Source organism: Cavia porcellus, unplaced genomic scaffold, assembly GCF_034190915.1.
Source record: "Cavia porcellus strain 051 isolate PalLab524CR breed Dunkin Hartley unplaced genomic scaffold, mCavPor4.1 scaffold_2, whole genome shotgun sequence".
Lineage (NCBI taxonomy): Eukaryota > Metazoa > Chordata > Mammalia > Rodentia > Caviidae > Cavia > Cavia porcellus.
This window is the reverse complement of record NW_026947485.1, coordinates 114,851,176-114,867,537: the sequence shown is the minus strand read 5'-3', so window position 1 is coordinate 114,867,537 and position 16,362 is coordinate 114,851,176. Positions and strand designations below refer to the sequence as shown.

At 38.4% G+C, this 16,362-nt stretch overlaps 1 protein-coding gene across 1 annotated transcript; it reads left to right on the top strand.

Moving 5' to 3' along the window:
• Positions 1–983: 983 nt before the first annotated feature.
• Positions 984–15,324, top strand: LOC100720843 (olfactory receptor 2L3-like). The gene is made up of 2 exons (XM_013143271.2): positions 984–1,181; positions 14,313–15,324. Exons 1-2 carry the CDS (start codon positions 984–986, stop codon positions 15,270–15,272), a joined length of 1,158 nt encoding a protein of 385 aa, XP_012998725.1. The 3' UTR covers positions 15,273–15,324.
• The last annotated feature ends 1,038 nt before the right edge of the window (positions 15,325–16,362 follow it).

Genomic DNA, 16,362 nt, shown 5'->3' with positions numbered 1-16,362 from the left:
TAGTACTGACAGGGGATCCAAATATTCTAAAATTGTGCTTTAGGACTTTGTTTAGCAACTACAAAAAGATAACATAGCTCACTGTGTATCAGACCACAATGGAAAGGTGAGAGATATCAGTAATAACAGATCACAGAACTAGAGTAATACGTGGACATTAATCTTTTCAATCAGCATTGTCCTTTGAAGACATCAAAGGGAAAATAGAAAATTTATAGAGGAAAATGAAACTGGAAATACAGTTCCTTAAAAACTATGAGAAATTTTGAGATCAATCAGGAACCATTTACTGGTGTGAGCATACAGTTTAAAGCAGCAGAGCAGCATCAAACAGGAGACTGCATGGTACTTTTCAGAGTAATGAGACTGTGAGAAGTCAGACTTAAAACCAGTTGAAGAAGATAAAGAATAAATACTAGAAATTAGTGTAACAAAACAAAAATCAATATAAGTGGCTGATGATACAATATAAAAGAATGAGAAGATAAAACAGATTCATAAGCCCTTAGAAACAAAAAAGTAAAACCTTTTTTTTTTATTCATGTAAAACTTGCAGTACTTTTCTGTATTCAGAACTTGTTGCCATGAGAACATTTTGAAATTGTACTAAAAGTAAAATCTTCAAATATCAGATATTTTAAAATTGTCTTTCAGTGTGCTTATGTTAAATTTTCACATTGTATTTTAATATGAAATTATTAAAATAATAGTTACATTTAAATTATTAATTTGCTGCATAACACAAACCTGTCAAAGACATGTAGACACATCTGGTAATACACTGGCTGAATAATAAATATGTAAATCATGTGATCCCTTAAGACTTTGAGGTATCATCCTGAGAGGTTGAATTGAATAATGTGATTTTTTTCCCCATTGAGTTGGCTGTTAACACACTTAGGAACAATTTTAAATACTGGACAGGACTTCTTCCCCAGCCTTGGCCCAGGGCCTCTCTCTTGGTCTCTGTGGTTTAATTCCCCATGGACCTTCCCAAGCCGACTTCAGAAGTGGACTTTGTCTCTTTGCTGTGGACTTGGTCTGTGTGGTCCAAGTCCCTGTGGACCTTCTCAAGCGAACCTGTACCTGGACTTCACACCACCTCCATGTCAAGATGGCCTGGATCCCTGAATTTTCCAAATGTTCACACAGATATCACTGCTGAGGAGTACAGGGATGAGGTGAGAGTGTGGGCTTCCTGGAAAGTATTCAGTAAGGATCATCAAAAATATGGTTTTATTTCTAAGATTCTCATGAGTCTATAGCGAACTGTCCAATCTAGTGAAAGGAGACAAAGTGTGTATTTAAAAAATTCATTACAGGAAGAGTTTCACCTAAAAAACTTAAATGAAAATTTTGACTAACATGAATTCAAATGATAGTTGAACAGATAAAAAAATGATAGATCAATAGTGATTTTTCTTTAAAAGCATAAAATAAAGGTTACCCTTAAATATTCATAAGGTAGCTTTAAAACAATCTAGATTTTATACAATGCTACATAAAAATTTATGCTGACTTTTCAAAAGTGCTACTGATTTTTAATTTAAATATATTATGTTGCAAATTTAAATACTATTTTTGACTTAAAGTCACAATGCTTAAGATTACAACTATGTGAGTCATTAGTGTATTTTCTTTGGTTACAGATTATGTATTGGAAATTATTGATATATGCTGAGGAATACAAATTGTGTTTCAATTATTCATCTTTTTCGTAGTATTGCTAATTATAATGCATCATGCAGTTCACAGTAGCAGTATATTCTCTTGTTTCATGTGTAATCATTTAAATGGTTGATTAGGCAAAATTAAAGACCATGTTAAAAACTGCTAATAACTTTTGAGTATTAAATAAAATATATTCAAACATTAGGAAATAGCACACATGAAATATTTTGGGCCGACAAGTACACAGGTGACAATGATATGAACAAAACGATTCTGAGGTTGGCAGTGGTGATGATGAAATGAACATATCACAGCTGTGATGGCAGGAAAGTTGCCCTGGAAACACTATCTTCATATGCAATAGTGTCAAATGTAACAAAATAGTTTAAACCATTCAAGAGAATGAAAGTACTACAGGGCATTCAGAACCACATAACTCAAAATGAACAATGGCTACTATATTATCTCATTTTCCATAAAAATTTGTTTATACTATCACACATAACAAAATACAATAAGATTCAACATGATAGGGCCAATGGAAATCGACTTACAGATTATATTAAATCAGCAATGGTTATTATAATGTTTATTTTTTTCAAAATAGCTGTTCATATCATCACAGATAATAAAATCAAACAAACCAGGATAAAACCATTCCAACTAATGAGTGAAAACATTATAAGGCTTCAAAGTAATGAAATGGGGAATCATGATTACTATAAACTCTTAAGTACTCTTACCTTTTCTTACACTATGGGGACTATATGGTATTTATACATGTGAGTTTGATCTATTTCATTTATGAGAATGGTCTCAAGTGGTGTGCACTTATCTATAATTATCTCAATGTAATCATTCTTTATAGGTGAGTAGTACTCCATTGTATAAAAATACTAAAACTTTTTTATCCATTCCTGAGTTGATGGACACTTACATTGTTTACAACATCTGGCTATTACAAATTGTGTTACTACAAACATGGGTGCACATATATCACTGTGGTATGATGCTTTCATTTTTTCTGTGAATATGCCTAGAAGTAGAATAGCTGGATCAAATGGGACTTCCATTGCCATCTTTTTGAGAAATCTCCAACCTAACCTCAACAATTGTTGTACCAGTCTACACTCCCACCTAAAGCACAGGAGAGTTGGTTTTTCTCCAAAGCCTCTCCAGAATTTGTGGTTGGTAGTTTTCTTGATCCTGGCCATTCTTTCTGGAGTGAGATGGAATCTCAGTGTTGTTTTAATTTGCATTTCTCTAATGACTAATGAAGATGAACATCTTTTCATATATTTATTTGCCATTTGTATTTCTTCATCTGAGAACTGGGTATTCACCTTAAAAGCTCAATTTGAGGTTGGGTCTGGAATTTTGGGGCTCTGATTTTTTAAAAAATTCTTTATATGTTTTAGACAGAAGCCCTTTGTCTGAGGGACAGTACACTAAAATTTTTTTCCCAGTTTGTGGGTTTTCTTTTCACTATTTTCGAGTTTTCTTTTGACATGCAGAAACTCTTTAATAAGACATGATCCCATTTATTGATTCTGGAATTATTTTCCCTGCTGTTTGATTCCTGTTCGTGAATTCTCTACTTACCCCTACGTTATCAAGGTTTTTACCCAATTTGTCTTCGAACAGATTTAGTGTTTCTGTTTTAATATTAAAAAAAAACCAAATATTTGATCCATTTAGACTTTAGTTTAGTACATGGTGATAGTCATGAGTCCCATTTTAGTTTTCAGCATATGAAGAGACAGTTTTTCCAGCACCATTTATTAAAGAGACTGTCATTCTTCCAGTGAACATGTTTGGCTCCTTTACCAAAGAAAAGATGGTTGACTGTGTTCATAGTTGTGGCTGTATCTTCTAATCTGTCACATTGATCTTCAGATCTGTTTTTATTCCAGTACCGTGTTGATTTTATTATGGTAGCTTTGTAGTATAACTTCAAGTCAGGGACTGTGATGCCTCCTGCCTTGCTTTTGCTGCTTAGAGTTGTCTTTGCCTTTCTAGGTCTCTTGTAGTTTCAGATGAATTTTAGGAGTGATTTCTCTAGGTCTATGAGGTAGGTTGATGGTATTTTCATGAGGATTGCATTGAATCTGTATAACAGTTTTGGGAAAGTGGTCATTTTCACAATATTTATTCTTCTTATCCATGAACAAATGATCTCTTCCCATTTTCTGAAGTCCTTTTCTATTTCTTTTTTCAGGGTATTATAATTTTCCCTGTATAGATCTTTAACTTCTTTTGTGAGATTAATTCCTAAGTATTTCATTTTTTGGATGGTAGTGTGTAGGGTGTGGCTTCTCTTATTTCTCTCTCAGTGATTTTATTGTTGGTGTATAGGAATGCTATTGATTTTTCAGTATTGATTTTGTGTCCAGCTAGTTTGCTGATTTTATTTATTGTATCTAGGAGTCTTCCAATGGAGTTTTGGTGGTCTTCTATGTAGAGTATAATGTCTTCTCCAAAAATGATAATGTAACTTCTTCTTTTCCTGTCTTTACTCCTTTTATTTCTTTATTGATTTATATGCATACACATACAGTGTAAGTTCTCATCTTGATGACAACAATAAGTAAATAAAATATGTGGATTTAAATATGGATGTGCAGAAAAGTGTTAGAAGTTGATGGATTTATAGTATTTATATTGTTCACATGTGTCAAATTCAGATAAATATGTAAGGCAGAAAATGAGCATCATTTTTCAAAATAGTTTGTTTTTTTAATACAAAGCCATAGTAGTTTAATAAGGTAGTGTGGGTAAAATAATAAATTAAAGTATCATTGTGTTTGTATTAAGTATATCATTGCAAGGACACCTGATGAACAATTACACTCAGACCTCTCCTGACTTCATTCTACAGGGCCTGTTCCCCCATCAAGGATTGGTCTTGTCCTCATTGTTCCCATCTTCTTGATGGCCCTGTCTCATCCTCCTGGATGCCCACCTCCCCACTCCCATGTACGCCCCCCTCAGCCAGCTCTTCCTCATGGGCCTCATGTACATCTGCACCACTCTCCCCAAGATGGATTCCTGTTTTCTATCTGGAAACAAGTCCATCTCCCTTATCAGGTGTGGGTTGTAGACAGTAGCATTTCCTGACTTTAGCAGGTACAGAAGGAGTATTCTGATGTCCATGCCCTATGACTGGCATGTGGCTATTTGCTTTCCATTTCCCTGCCTCAACTTCATGAACAGAAGAATGATTGTGTGATAATCCTTGGATCTTGGGCAATGGGTGCTATCAATGCCTGTGCTCATGCAGTATGTATCTTTCGTATTCTTTGCCGCAGGTCCAGGGCCATCATGAATATCTTTTGTGATGTCAGGGTCATGCTAACTCTGGTGTTCATGGACACCAAGGTCTATGAGAACACTGCTTTTCTGAGTACTGCCTTGACTCTCTAGTTCCCTTCCACGGACATCATATTTTTCTAAGGGAAAATAATCCTTGCTCTCTATTACATGCACTCACAGACAGACAGGAAGAAGCCCTGTTCCACTTATACCACACAAAAGTACCATGGTCACTTTCTCCTATGCCCTTCTATCTTCACATAGCTATAGACAAAGTACCTCTGATACCCAGAAGAGGACAAGAGCCTGGCTTTCTTCTGTATTTACTCTGAAGCTCAACCCTATGATCCTTAGCCTGAGGAACAAGGAGGTGCTGGGGGCTCTGGGAAGACTGAGTGTGAGGTTCTCTTCTACAAATTGTAGGTAAATTTCTGCCTTAGTGCATTCATCAGTCAGGAGTCACTGGAAAAGTGTTCGATGCTGAATTAGAATGAAGGTTTTAGGTTGAAAAACTTGAAGATATGACATGACCATAATTATGCGTTTGAGTGTGTACATTTTATATTTCTTTGTCTCACCTTCTAATAAAAATGATGGGCCTGCATTTTTCAATTTGAGAACAATATTATAATAGAGAAACTAAAACAAAAGTACAGAAATCCTTTCAGTCCTTTGGAATGTGTTGTGTGATCAAAATCTTTGATGAGATTTTTACCTCTAAAATTTCAGTAAAAGGCACACTGTCAAAAAACGAAGCAAATTACCATAAATTCCTATGAAAACACTCACACTCATTGAGCACACACACCTTACTGTCCTTGCTTCTTTTCTTGCATCTTGATTAGCGGACATACTGACCTTTCCAAATGTAAGTGACAGAAAAAGTCATGTTACTCCTTTCTCTCAGGTTTACCAGGGATGCATAAAATAAAATTTCCTTCCTGTATCTTCCTCTTCTCCCAATCTTTCCTGCTGTGCTTACACATCTTGGTCTCATGTTAACAGAAGAGCAATGAAACCAGCTGAGCTCTGTTATCACTTCCAAACCCCGGGTTTGCTGACCCCAGGGTCAGTGTGCTCAGACACTGTACTTATACCTGATATTTACCATCAGCACATAAAATCCCTCCCTAAAACACAGTGCACTGTGAGTGTCACTGGATAAACACAGAGCATAACACGTGAAGAAATACATCATGTGCCAACTCTTTATTCTTCAGTGAAATATAAGAACACATCTATGCCCACTCATAAATCACAGAAATTCATTCCTATCCTATTTGATCTGTGTAAAAAAAGGTTTGTCTTTACTTTATGTGTCCTTCACATTGTTTCTGAGACAAAGTATTCACAGTTTTTCCCTGGGAAGCCTCTAACTCGAGCAGTCCTCCCGCCTCGGCCTCTTGAGTGTCTAACCCCATAGGCAGGTGCCACTGCAGGAAATACGCATTTGGCCCCTGAGTCTTGATCTTGAAGACATGGAATGGGGCTTCATTTTCCATGTGACTGAATATAAGTGTTCATCTAAACAGCTGTGTGAGGTAATAAATAAATTCTCTGGCCTGAACCAAGAAAGTCAGAGAAAATGGAGCAACAGCTGCCTTTTATGTAAGTCCTGACCCCTAATGTCTTCCAGTTTGGGCCCAAACTCGTGTCTGTCTGTGGTCACTGTGTTGTCACAGTGTGTAAGGTGAAGTCTACATGCTCCCTCCCTATACCTACCCTCAGAATGACAGTGCCTTCCCTGGGTCTCCTGGGACAGGTGTCGGCTTCAGAGGATGTCCTGGATTGCCTGCCTCCTGGTTGCCTCACTCTGTGGCACCCACACAAATCCCTGACCTCCCTGGAGAAGATGCTGCCCTGGTCATACCTCAGTGTCTAGGTTCACACTCAGGTTTGTCTCCTTCTAATGTCTTGAGCTGCAGACCTGTTGCAGCGGAACTTGAGCCACCACCCAGAAAGCTCCAGAATGTATGTCTCCTCAGGCCCCTCCTTCCATGTCCAGCAGGATGAATCTCATTTCTCCTCAAAGTTCAGTCTCCTGGGATCCTGGAATAGCAAATAAGGCCAGGCTTTAATGCTCAGGGTGACCTGCTGTTTGTAACAAACAGGAGCTTCGGCTTTTCAAAGGTAGGAGTATTCAGTATCTGTGGACTTTGACATCAGAATATTATTTTTGACAGGAATGCTGGAAATTCAAATATCTTTAAATCTTTACCCAAAAATGATACATTATTTGTTGCTGAAGGGAATAAATGATTTATTTCTTAGAGATGAGGAATCTGTGAACCTGATTATGCTTCTATTTGTAACAATAATTGATGCATGAACATTTTGTGAACAAATCCCTACATTATCCATAATAACATCATCTTCATTGTCTATTTTAAGAAAATAAAATTGTGTGATAATTCAATAAACTTTTTCAGAGGAGATCATTGGATGCTTTAGAACAACACATTTTTGATACTGGTGTAGGATTCACACATGACCTCCAGATGGTGTAGGGTGAATATAATATCTCCCAACCTGCCAAACCTCTGGTATGCGTAGTTTGTGTTCCCCAAAATCAAAGAATGGATTCTAAGAAACAGTGGAGCTTAAGGGTAGGAAGTGTCCACTGAGGAGGAAAGGGACAGCTCCTGAGAGGGAGGCAAAAGAGGTCCCCAATGTGTTGCTGAGGATTGCACTTCTCAGTGAAGTTTTAGAGCACAACTATGTGAGTAAAATGTGGGTTACAGTACGATCAACTTATAATATTAGAAGTAGAGTAGCTTACTTAATACCCATCCAATGGGGGAAGAAAGTCATGCAGCAAGTGTACATAGAAACAGTAGAGAATGTTTAGGAAGAGATGAGTCTTGGTCACGAAGTGGTGACTGATATCTATCTGTACTTCACTAGACCAGGAATTTCCACTTGTCTCAGGCCAGATCTTCTAACTTTATCTGAGAGCTCACATTCCACAGATGCACCTGAGCCACAGTTGTAAGGAGTTTTAATCTCTGCCCTCACTCTCATGGGCCTGCACCTGTGTGAGTGCCAATAGTATTTCTACTGGTCTCAACTGTCTGTAATACCCTGAGCAATGACTACATACCCAGGATCACCCGCACTCTCCACCGATAGCAACAATACCCCAAAGCCTCTCAGATTTGTTCCTGTCACCAAATATGACATCACACTACTGCTCATTCCAGAAGACTGCTGTAGCCAGTATGTCACAGGAGCATCTTAAAGATTCCTCAATGTGTATGTCTAGTACCATGCAACATAGGAGCCTCTTAGCTGTCTATAATATTACTCTTACATGCTCTTATTAAACTCATTTCATTGCCAGGTGCTTTGTCCCAAACAAACTGGGGAAAAATACTATAAGCAGGCCATTGTAACCATGCATGCACTGAATCACAACAGGGACACAAAAGATGCCCTGGCATTTCAGAGGCAGGACAGCATAGGAAGCTCTGAGGGACCCTGTCTGCTGATCCTCATGCCATCAGCCCTGCTGCCTGGAGAGTATCTCAGTGCCAGTCAGGACTCTGCCCTCCCCTATCCTCAGCCCAGGCCATGTCCTCAGTGACTGGCCCTCTCCTGTCCAGGCCTCAGTGGACATTCCCCAGGGTCACAGTCCATCCATAGCCTCAGTCCACAGCTACTAAGGATAGGAGTTATGGTGTTGCTCATTCTGGTTGGAGGTCTCTGCAACGTGAAGTGCAGGAAGGAGAGGTGACTATGCATATTTTTCAGGACAGTATTTTGTGACCCACTCAGGCTCCTGCCCACTGTACACCAAGCAGCTTTGCTTCTCCTCCTCCTGCTGCTGCTGCTGCTGCTATGAGGTTCCTGTCTTGAAGCCAGCTGCCTATGAAATAAATCCAAAGCAAAGTTAAAACACCCTACAAAGTTTTGGGTATTAGGCATTTTGTGTGAAACAAGAAAGTAGGGCCAGCACAATAGGTAATTAAGGCAACAAAGTTTTCAGTGTGGGTAGATAATAAGAGCTACTAATCCTAATTTTATTTTTCTTTACCATGTGACAGGAGAAATTCTATAAAATGTTTAAGTGAGGACTTAGTTTCATAAACAGATTGGCTGATATATGATGTCACTTTCTGAGGTTTACACGTTTAAGCAGTTCTGCAGGGAGCCAAGCTCCTCACTTTGTAAACATTCTCATCCTGTGCAAGAGGAGGGTATCGAGCAGTATATTGCTACACCTGCGCTGGCATGTGGTAGCCTGCACACAAGATAAAGTGAAGAGGCTTGGTGCTCAGCATCTTATGCTCTTGCTGCTTCTGCTGTGTGCTTCAACTTGAACTGTTGCCCCAGTGCCAAGACAGTTGATTACAGACTGAAACCTCTACAAACTATGAACTCAGTAAACCTTTCTTTCCTTGATTTGAGATGTCAAGTATTTAGTCTCAGCACTGATAGAAAAGTATGCAGACTCTGGGGATGAGTTGCTGTACTTTGCGCACGTCTCTGCAGCAGAATCCTGTCCTGTGAAGTGCAGACAACAGGAACTGAGTTTGGAGCAAATCTTGAGCGTGTTCTCTACAGGGGGTGCAGATGTTGAAGCTGTGAGGGCATATTTTCCTGCATGTTCTATCCATGGGCTCCAACGATACTCAAAAAACACTCAACACTCACTGTGCAAAGGCACAGGGAGAGCAGTGCAGGATGAATTTTTGCTTCAAGGATCACTTTCTAGCATTTTCTTTTGCTTGTTTTCTTCAGACTTTTTTTCATGAATAATGAGTGATTCTGTGAGCATTTTTAGACTTAATGCTGTCTCTTGCTTTCTGTTTTCTCTTCCCACGAGTCCATTTTATTGTACTGAAATATCTGGAAGTTATAATGATTACTTCAAAATGAATATGTGAAATTGTTATTATGGTAAAAATGAGTCGAGACTTTACATGAAAGGGTCGCATAACTTTTAAAGTGCAAAAACTGGCTTTGCAAAGGATTCTTTGTAAGCATATGAGAGGTAGGTCTTCCAATATTTGTTCAAATCCAGTTTGCCTTTATGCTTTTAAATTTGGAAATTATTCACTTTTCGTTTCTGTACACAGCACATCAACAGAGGATTAGTAAATGTATCTACTTTACTGATTCATAAAAGCTTTATTGAGTACTAAATAGACATGGTTTACAAACACCATTTGAATTTTACCATTGGTCCATCCCAGTGAACTCATACACATAACATCACTCAGATGCTATGATAATGTTAGTGAAGAAGACATAAATTTTAGCTATAGTTCAGGGCTTTCTTAAAACAAGACATCCATTGAAATTTAGGTGTGTATTTGCCTGGAACGAGTCTGTAATAATCCATCTCTGAGGACTTAGTGTGACGTTGCCAACCAAAGTTTACCTTTCTCAAAAGGAATGAATGCTTTATCTTACTGGAAAGAATTAGATCAAGGTTCAAATCCAAGCTTTACCTAGTGAATTTATGCACTATAGAAGAACAGGACCCATTCTGCAAAACTTCATGCAAGTATTTCTATGCATCCATAACATACCTTTCCACCTACTTACTTGCTTTTTTAGTAATGCTAAAGCATCCTTGTGGAACTTCTGAGAGGCATATAACTTAGGAGCACTCAATTACACAAAAATATACCTGGATACTATGGACTTCTTTCTACACTAATAATGGCTTTTATACCTTCCAAAATATTGAAAATAAAAATTATGCCAGTGTGAAATGAGATCATTTATTTATAAGTTAGGAAAATAATCTAGACACCTATGAGGCCTTTGGGTCTTCCTCAGTGAATGTGTCATTAAAAGGCTTGCAGAGAATTGCACCTAAGCGAGCTCATGCATTATTGTGAGAACTCACCTCACAGACCTGCTCTGCAGGCTCCAATTCATGGCTGTAATGAGTGGAACTCATTTTACACTGTGATAAATTCAGTGAAATGAGATCAGTGCAGAGCATCTCTGACTAGTATAGGCAGGTAGACTGAGGCATGAGTGGATTTGTGACAGCAGCTAGAGATGCTTTGCAGTGTCAGTGATGTCAAAGCCATGTCAGTAAAACTGACTTAACATTCAAGGTTAGTGTGCTTAGATCTCCCTAAGCTGGGGGCTGGGCAGCTTATGGATTTACAGGAGCAGTAGGATACTTCAGGTATCAGGAGAAGAGAAAACTGATTTAGATTTCTGAAAGACCAGTCACACTGTGTCACGGATTTGGCAAACATGTATTTGTTTATTTTTTGGTACTTAAATATTTACATATTTATATTCATTTCATTTAGAATTTTTTAAAAGTCAAATCTGTGATTTCTTAGAGCTCTCTTTACAAAGTGAGCTTTAGAAGACATTTTGTAAATTCAGTCTTACTCCACCTCTGTAAGTGGTCAGAGCACATGTAGATATCTGTCTTTGAGAATCTCCTGATGAAAAGGGAGCAGAGTGTGGGGCCTGTGTTGCAGTGAAAACTGTATGGGGTCCCTCTGTGAGCAGCAGGGACCCAAAGGTCTGTTCTTCTCTTACTCCTGCTGTGACCAGGGGGTGATGTCAGATGAATCTACATATTTCATTAAAATTTAAAAGAGGTTTGTGCAATGAAAGGATGCAGTTGACTACAAATGATGAAAACACAGAATCCATCTCCATCCAAGGGCAGCACTTGTAAAACTTTGATGGTGAATGTGTCTGAGTCACACTGGAGCCCATGAGGCTGCTCCTCTACAGTTACAGTCTCTTGTGAGTGACACCATGCTGCTAGGAATAAGACACAAACCGTCCTTCACAATCACTGGAAACCCCTGTTATGTAAAGACATTTGTATGCTTTGCAGAGCCAAATGGAAAATCAGTCTACACAGGTGGTGACAGATGCACAGGATGACACCAACCAGATAGACACTCAGACAGAAAATCTTACTTGAGCTTAAAGAAAATTTGAAAAACTTTCTCAATAATTTTTCTCCTTTGGAAATTGTTTTCAATAAATTTGTACTTTTTTCCCTTAATTATTGCTTAGATATACATAACAATTTCATTCCTCCTAGGGAAATTGTACCTGTACATGATGTGTCTTAATTCTTCTTTTATTCCCACCCACCTTCCCTCCACTCAAGCCTTCTTTGACACCTTATTTACAAAACTTTGATTTCAATAGTTTCTTCTTTTCCCTTCCCTCCTCCACAATTCCCACCAGTGCCTTTCTGTAATGGAGCATCTTCTTCCTGTTTCACAAGGTCTGATATGCATTTTGGTCTTTTTTTACACGTTTGGTTTCACACAATAACAGAGAAACAATGCCATATTTACAGCATGGAGTCATCTTTTCTGAGGATTCTTCTGTACACGTATTTGAAAAGTAACTCAAGGGGACATTTAGAAGATGTTTAATTACATATTTACATAAATATACAAGTTTGCATTTATGTAAATGTTCCTACTCATCATTCATAATAAAACACACAATCAGTAAACTCCATGCCTTGTGCTGTTCTTTCAGCTGCTTCTCAGCAGCCCTGACTCCGTCCACAGGCTTCCCGTGCTCTCTGCCACCTCATAAGGTTTTTCACTGCTCCGTTCCACATTCCATGGCTGAGGGGAAGATGAGAGAATCACAGTAAGTGGAAAGGCTTACCAAGGGCTTCATATGGGTTCTGAATAGTTATTTCGCTGAACAAAAGATTAAAAGGACAGAAAGATTTGATGCTTAATTGATGCATAAATGATGCATTGATGCATAAATGATAGATGATATAATTTTTGTGAAAAATTTTCATTTGCCTTATTAGATTCAGACACCTGAGGCTGCTTCCCTGTCAGGAAGAGGGCTTGAATACTCTGCACACAACACATCATGATGCTGTATTGGACCACTTGTCCACTGGGACTTGGACAATCACAGAGCTGCTATGTGGTCCTGAGATTTGGTCTGGGATATCAGATGAGATGTGGTATTAGTTTTTTCTGTTCTGTGTTCCATTTCCCAATCTGTAACCAAGTAAGGAACTTCTCATGGACAGTGTGTCTCTGACAGAACTTTTCAAGCAGCAAGTGATAGGAAGTGCTGCTGGATCAGGGCATTGGTATTTCTAATATTGCACTTTCTACTTGCTGAAAATTTAATATCTTATATAAATTCACTGGAAATGCAACCATTTACCCTTATTTTGTTTCTAATCAAAGTCATAAAAATAATTTTTTCTACTAAATTTTTGTTTGCCAGTTTTCACAAATCAAAGAATAAGAATTTAAATGTTTGTAACATGGCTCAGGATACTGTTTTATATACCTTCATCTGTATTGAGAATCCACGTATACAATAATTTAATATACTAGAGGCCTTCAGTGCCTTCATTAGGGTAAATATGGCCAGGGAAAATTTAGTCTTTTCTTTGCTTCCCTGTGTGCAGTTCCGTAGCACTGAGTACACTGACACCGTTCTGCATTTACCACACCAGGCTTCTCCAGAATGAGTCTATCTCCCTAAACAAAAGTTGTGTACACAATTGCTCCCCTCCCACTGTAGACCCAGTGCTTGATGTTCACATCTACACTCTCTATCACTAAGTTTTTGACCATGGTGAGTACTGCACAGAAGTGGATTCTTACAGTATTGGGCTTTCTGTGGTTGATTGTTTCACTTTTCATAAGGCCATCAGAATACATCTGTGCTGTAGCTTCTGTCAGTGCTCATTTCCACCTAAAAACTGACAGTGGTAAGGTGGATCTGCACACTCCATCTTGTTTTTGGATTCAACTAAATTATTTCTCCTTATTGGACAACATGAATTATACCCATTTCAAAATGGCTATGAAAATAACAGTGTGTATTCAAATGTGGAATCTTTCGACCACATTCTAATTTTTGCCCATCTGTTTTGAGCAATTACTGTATTTTTCCATCCTGTCAGCACAAACTTTATTTTTCATGAAAATGCACAAAAATTTTCAATTTCTCAACACTTTCATCATAATACACATTTTAAGGCCTGGGGATTTAGTTCAGTTCCTGCCTGGCAAGCATAAGGTCATGAGTTCAATCTCTGTTAAAAAAAAAAAAAAGCAACATACACATTGTTTTATTTGGCTCTTTAATGAACGCTTTCCTGCTGAATGTGCATTGGTATTCCACTGTGATTTTGTCTTACAGTTCCCTAATGATTCTTTGTCCTGAGCATCTTGCAATGGGCTTTCCAACTTTGAATGACTTATTTGAAGAAATTCAGAGCACTATAAAGTTTCTCATGTGTAATTTGTGAATAAAACACAAGCGAATTACACTTTAGAATTTGTCAGGTTTAGTAATGATCTATACATATTTATTGTTGTGTCTGTTTTCAGGAAAAATCATACAAAGTCAAAGTGGAAAATTACAATCTGACCTCTATTGACTTCATCCTGTTGGGCTTGTTCCCTCCATCAAGGGTTGGCCTTGTCCTCCTCATTCTCATCATTCCCATCTTCCTAATTGCACAGGCTGGCAAACTTGCCATGGTCCTGCTCATCCTCCTGGACACCTACCTCCACACACCCATGTACATCCTGCTCAGTCAGCTCTCCCTCATGGACCTCATGTACATCTGCACCACTGTCCCCAAGATGGCTTCCAGTTTTCTATCTAGAAACAAGTGCATCTTCTTCATTGGGTGTGGGGTCCAGGCTTTCTTCTTCGTTAGTTTAGCAGGTTCTGAAGGACTCATCCTGACGTCCATGGCCTATGATCGGTATGTGGCTACTTGCTTTCCTCTGCACTACCCCATTCACATGAACAAAAGAGTGTGTGTGCTGATGACCCTGGGATCTTGGGTAAGAGGTGCTATCAATTCCTGTGCTCACACAGTATCTATCCTCCGGATATCTTACTTCAGGTCCAGGGCCATCAATCATTTCTTCTGTGATGGCCCAGCCATGCTGACTCTTGCTTGTGGGGGCACCAGCGTTCATGAGTATACTGTGTTCCTCAGCACCGTCATCTTTCTTCTCTTCCCTTCCATGGTCATTTTATTTTCTTATGGGAAAATTTTCCTTGCTGTCTACTGCATAAGATCACAGGAAGGCAGGAAGAAGGCCTATTTCACCTGCAGCAGCTACCTCATCGTGGTGACTTTCTACATTGTACCATTTGCTTACAATTATCTCTGCCCAAAATCCCTCCACTTACCATCAGAGGACAAAGTTGTGGCTATCTTCTACACCATCTCCACCCCAATGATTAACCCTATGTTCTACAGTCTGAGGAACAAGGAAGTTCTGAGGGCCTTGGGAAGAGCAAGAGAGATGTTGCGCTCCATGAAATTGTAGATGACTTTCCATCTCACAGTGCTGAGCTATTGGGAGTCACTGCTCCCAACACTGAAAAATATCCAATGCTGAGATCTTGGAAAATAGAAGTAATGTGTGAGATTTAAATATTTGAGGATATGACATGATAATAATTATGTGTTTGAGTATGTATATTGAATTTTTCTTTGACTCTCTTTTCCAATAAAAATAATAGGCTTGCATTTTTCATCAATCTGAAAAGTTTTTATTGTAATGAACTAAAATGAAAAATGCAGAAACATTTTCAGTCACTTATGCTATGTGATCAAAACCTTTGTTGATACCTTTAACTTTAAAAGTTATAGTAACACAGATTCCCATGAATCTCCCTCAGATACAGTTATTTGAACACATTCATCCCACTGTCCATGATACTTTTCTTACATCTGGATTACCAGACATCCTGACCTGCCCAAATGTGTGTGACAAGATAAACCCTGTTATTCCTTTGTCTCAGGTTCACTAGGAATATATAAAGGAAATTTTCCTGAATCCACATCCTCAACTCTATATTTCCCACTACATTTATTCTTCACAGTCTTACATTAACTGATTGTGAGAGCACAGAGACTTGAAACCAGCTGAACTCTGTTATCACTTTCAAACCCAGGGTCTGCTGACCCACAGTGTGTGTGTTCAGACACTGCAACTCTAAATAATATTTACTGTCAGTACATAAAATTCCCCTGAAAGCACAGTGCGTTTTGATTATCAGTATATTAAAATGGTATATGACATATGAAAAGTTATCTGTCTACTAATTAAGTGTAACTTGATTCTTTATGAAATATAACTTTGTACACGTATACCCTTTCATAAAACACAGAAATTCATCAATATCCTGTTTAATTTGTGTAAAAACAGTTTTCTTTACTTCACATGTCTTTCACATTGTTTCTGAGTAATGTACCACAGTGTTGCCTGGGATAGCCAATAACTCCTGGACTCCAGAAGCTCTTTTGCCTCTGTTTCTTGAGATTCAGGCATGTGCTACTCAAGAAAACAAGTGTTTGGTGCCTTGAGGACATGGTATAAAGCTTTATTTTCCAAATGAGTGAATATGAGTGTT

Bases quoted from the DNA above. Each gene is read 5' to 3' on its own strand.
- LOC100720843 (XM_013143271.2), top strand. From the start codon at position 984: ATGGACCTTCCCAAGCCGACTTCAGAAGTGGACTTTGTCTCTTTGCTG. The intron at 1,182-14,312 runs GTGAGAGTGTGG...GTCTGTTTTCAG, and splicing joins CTGAGGAGTACAGGGATGAG to GAAAAATCATACAAAGTCAA.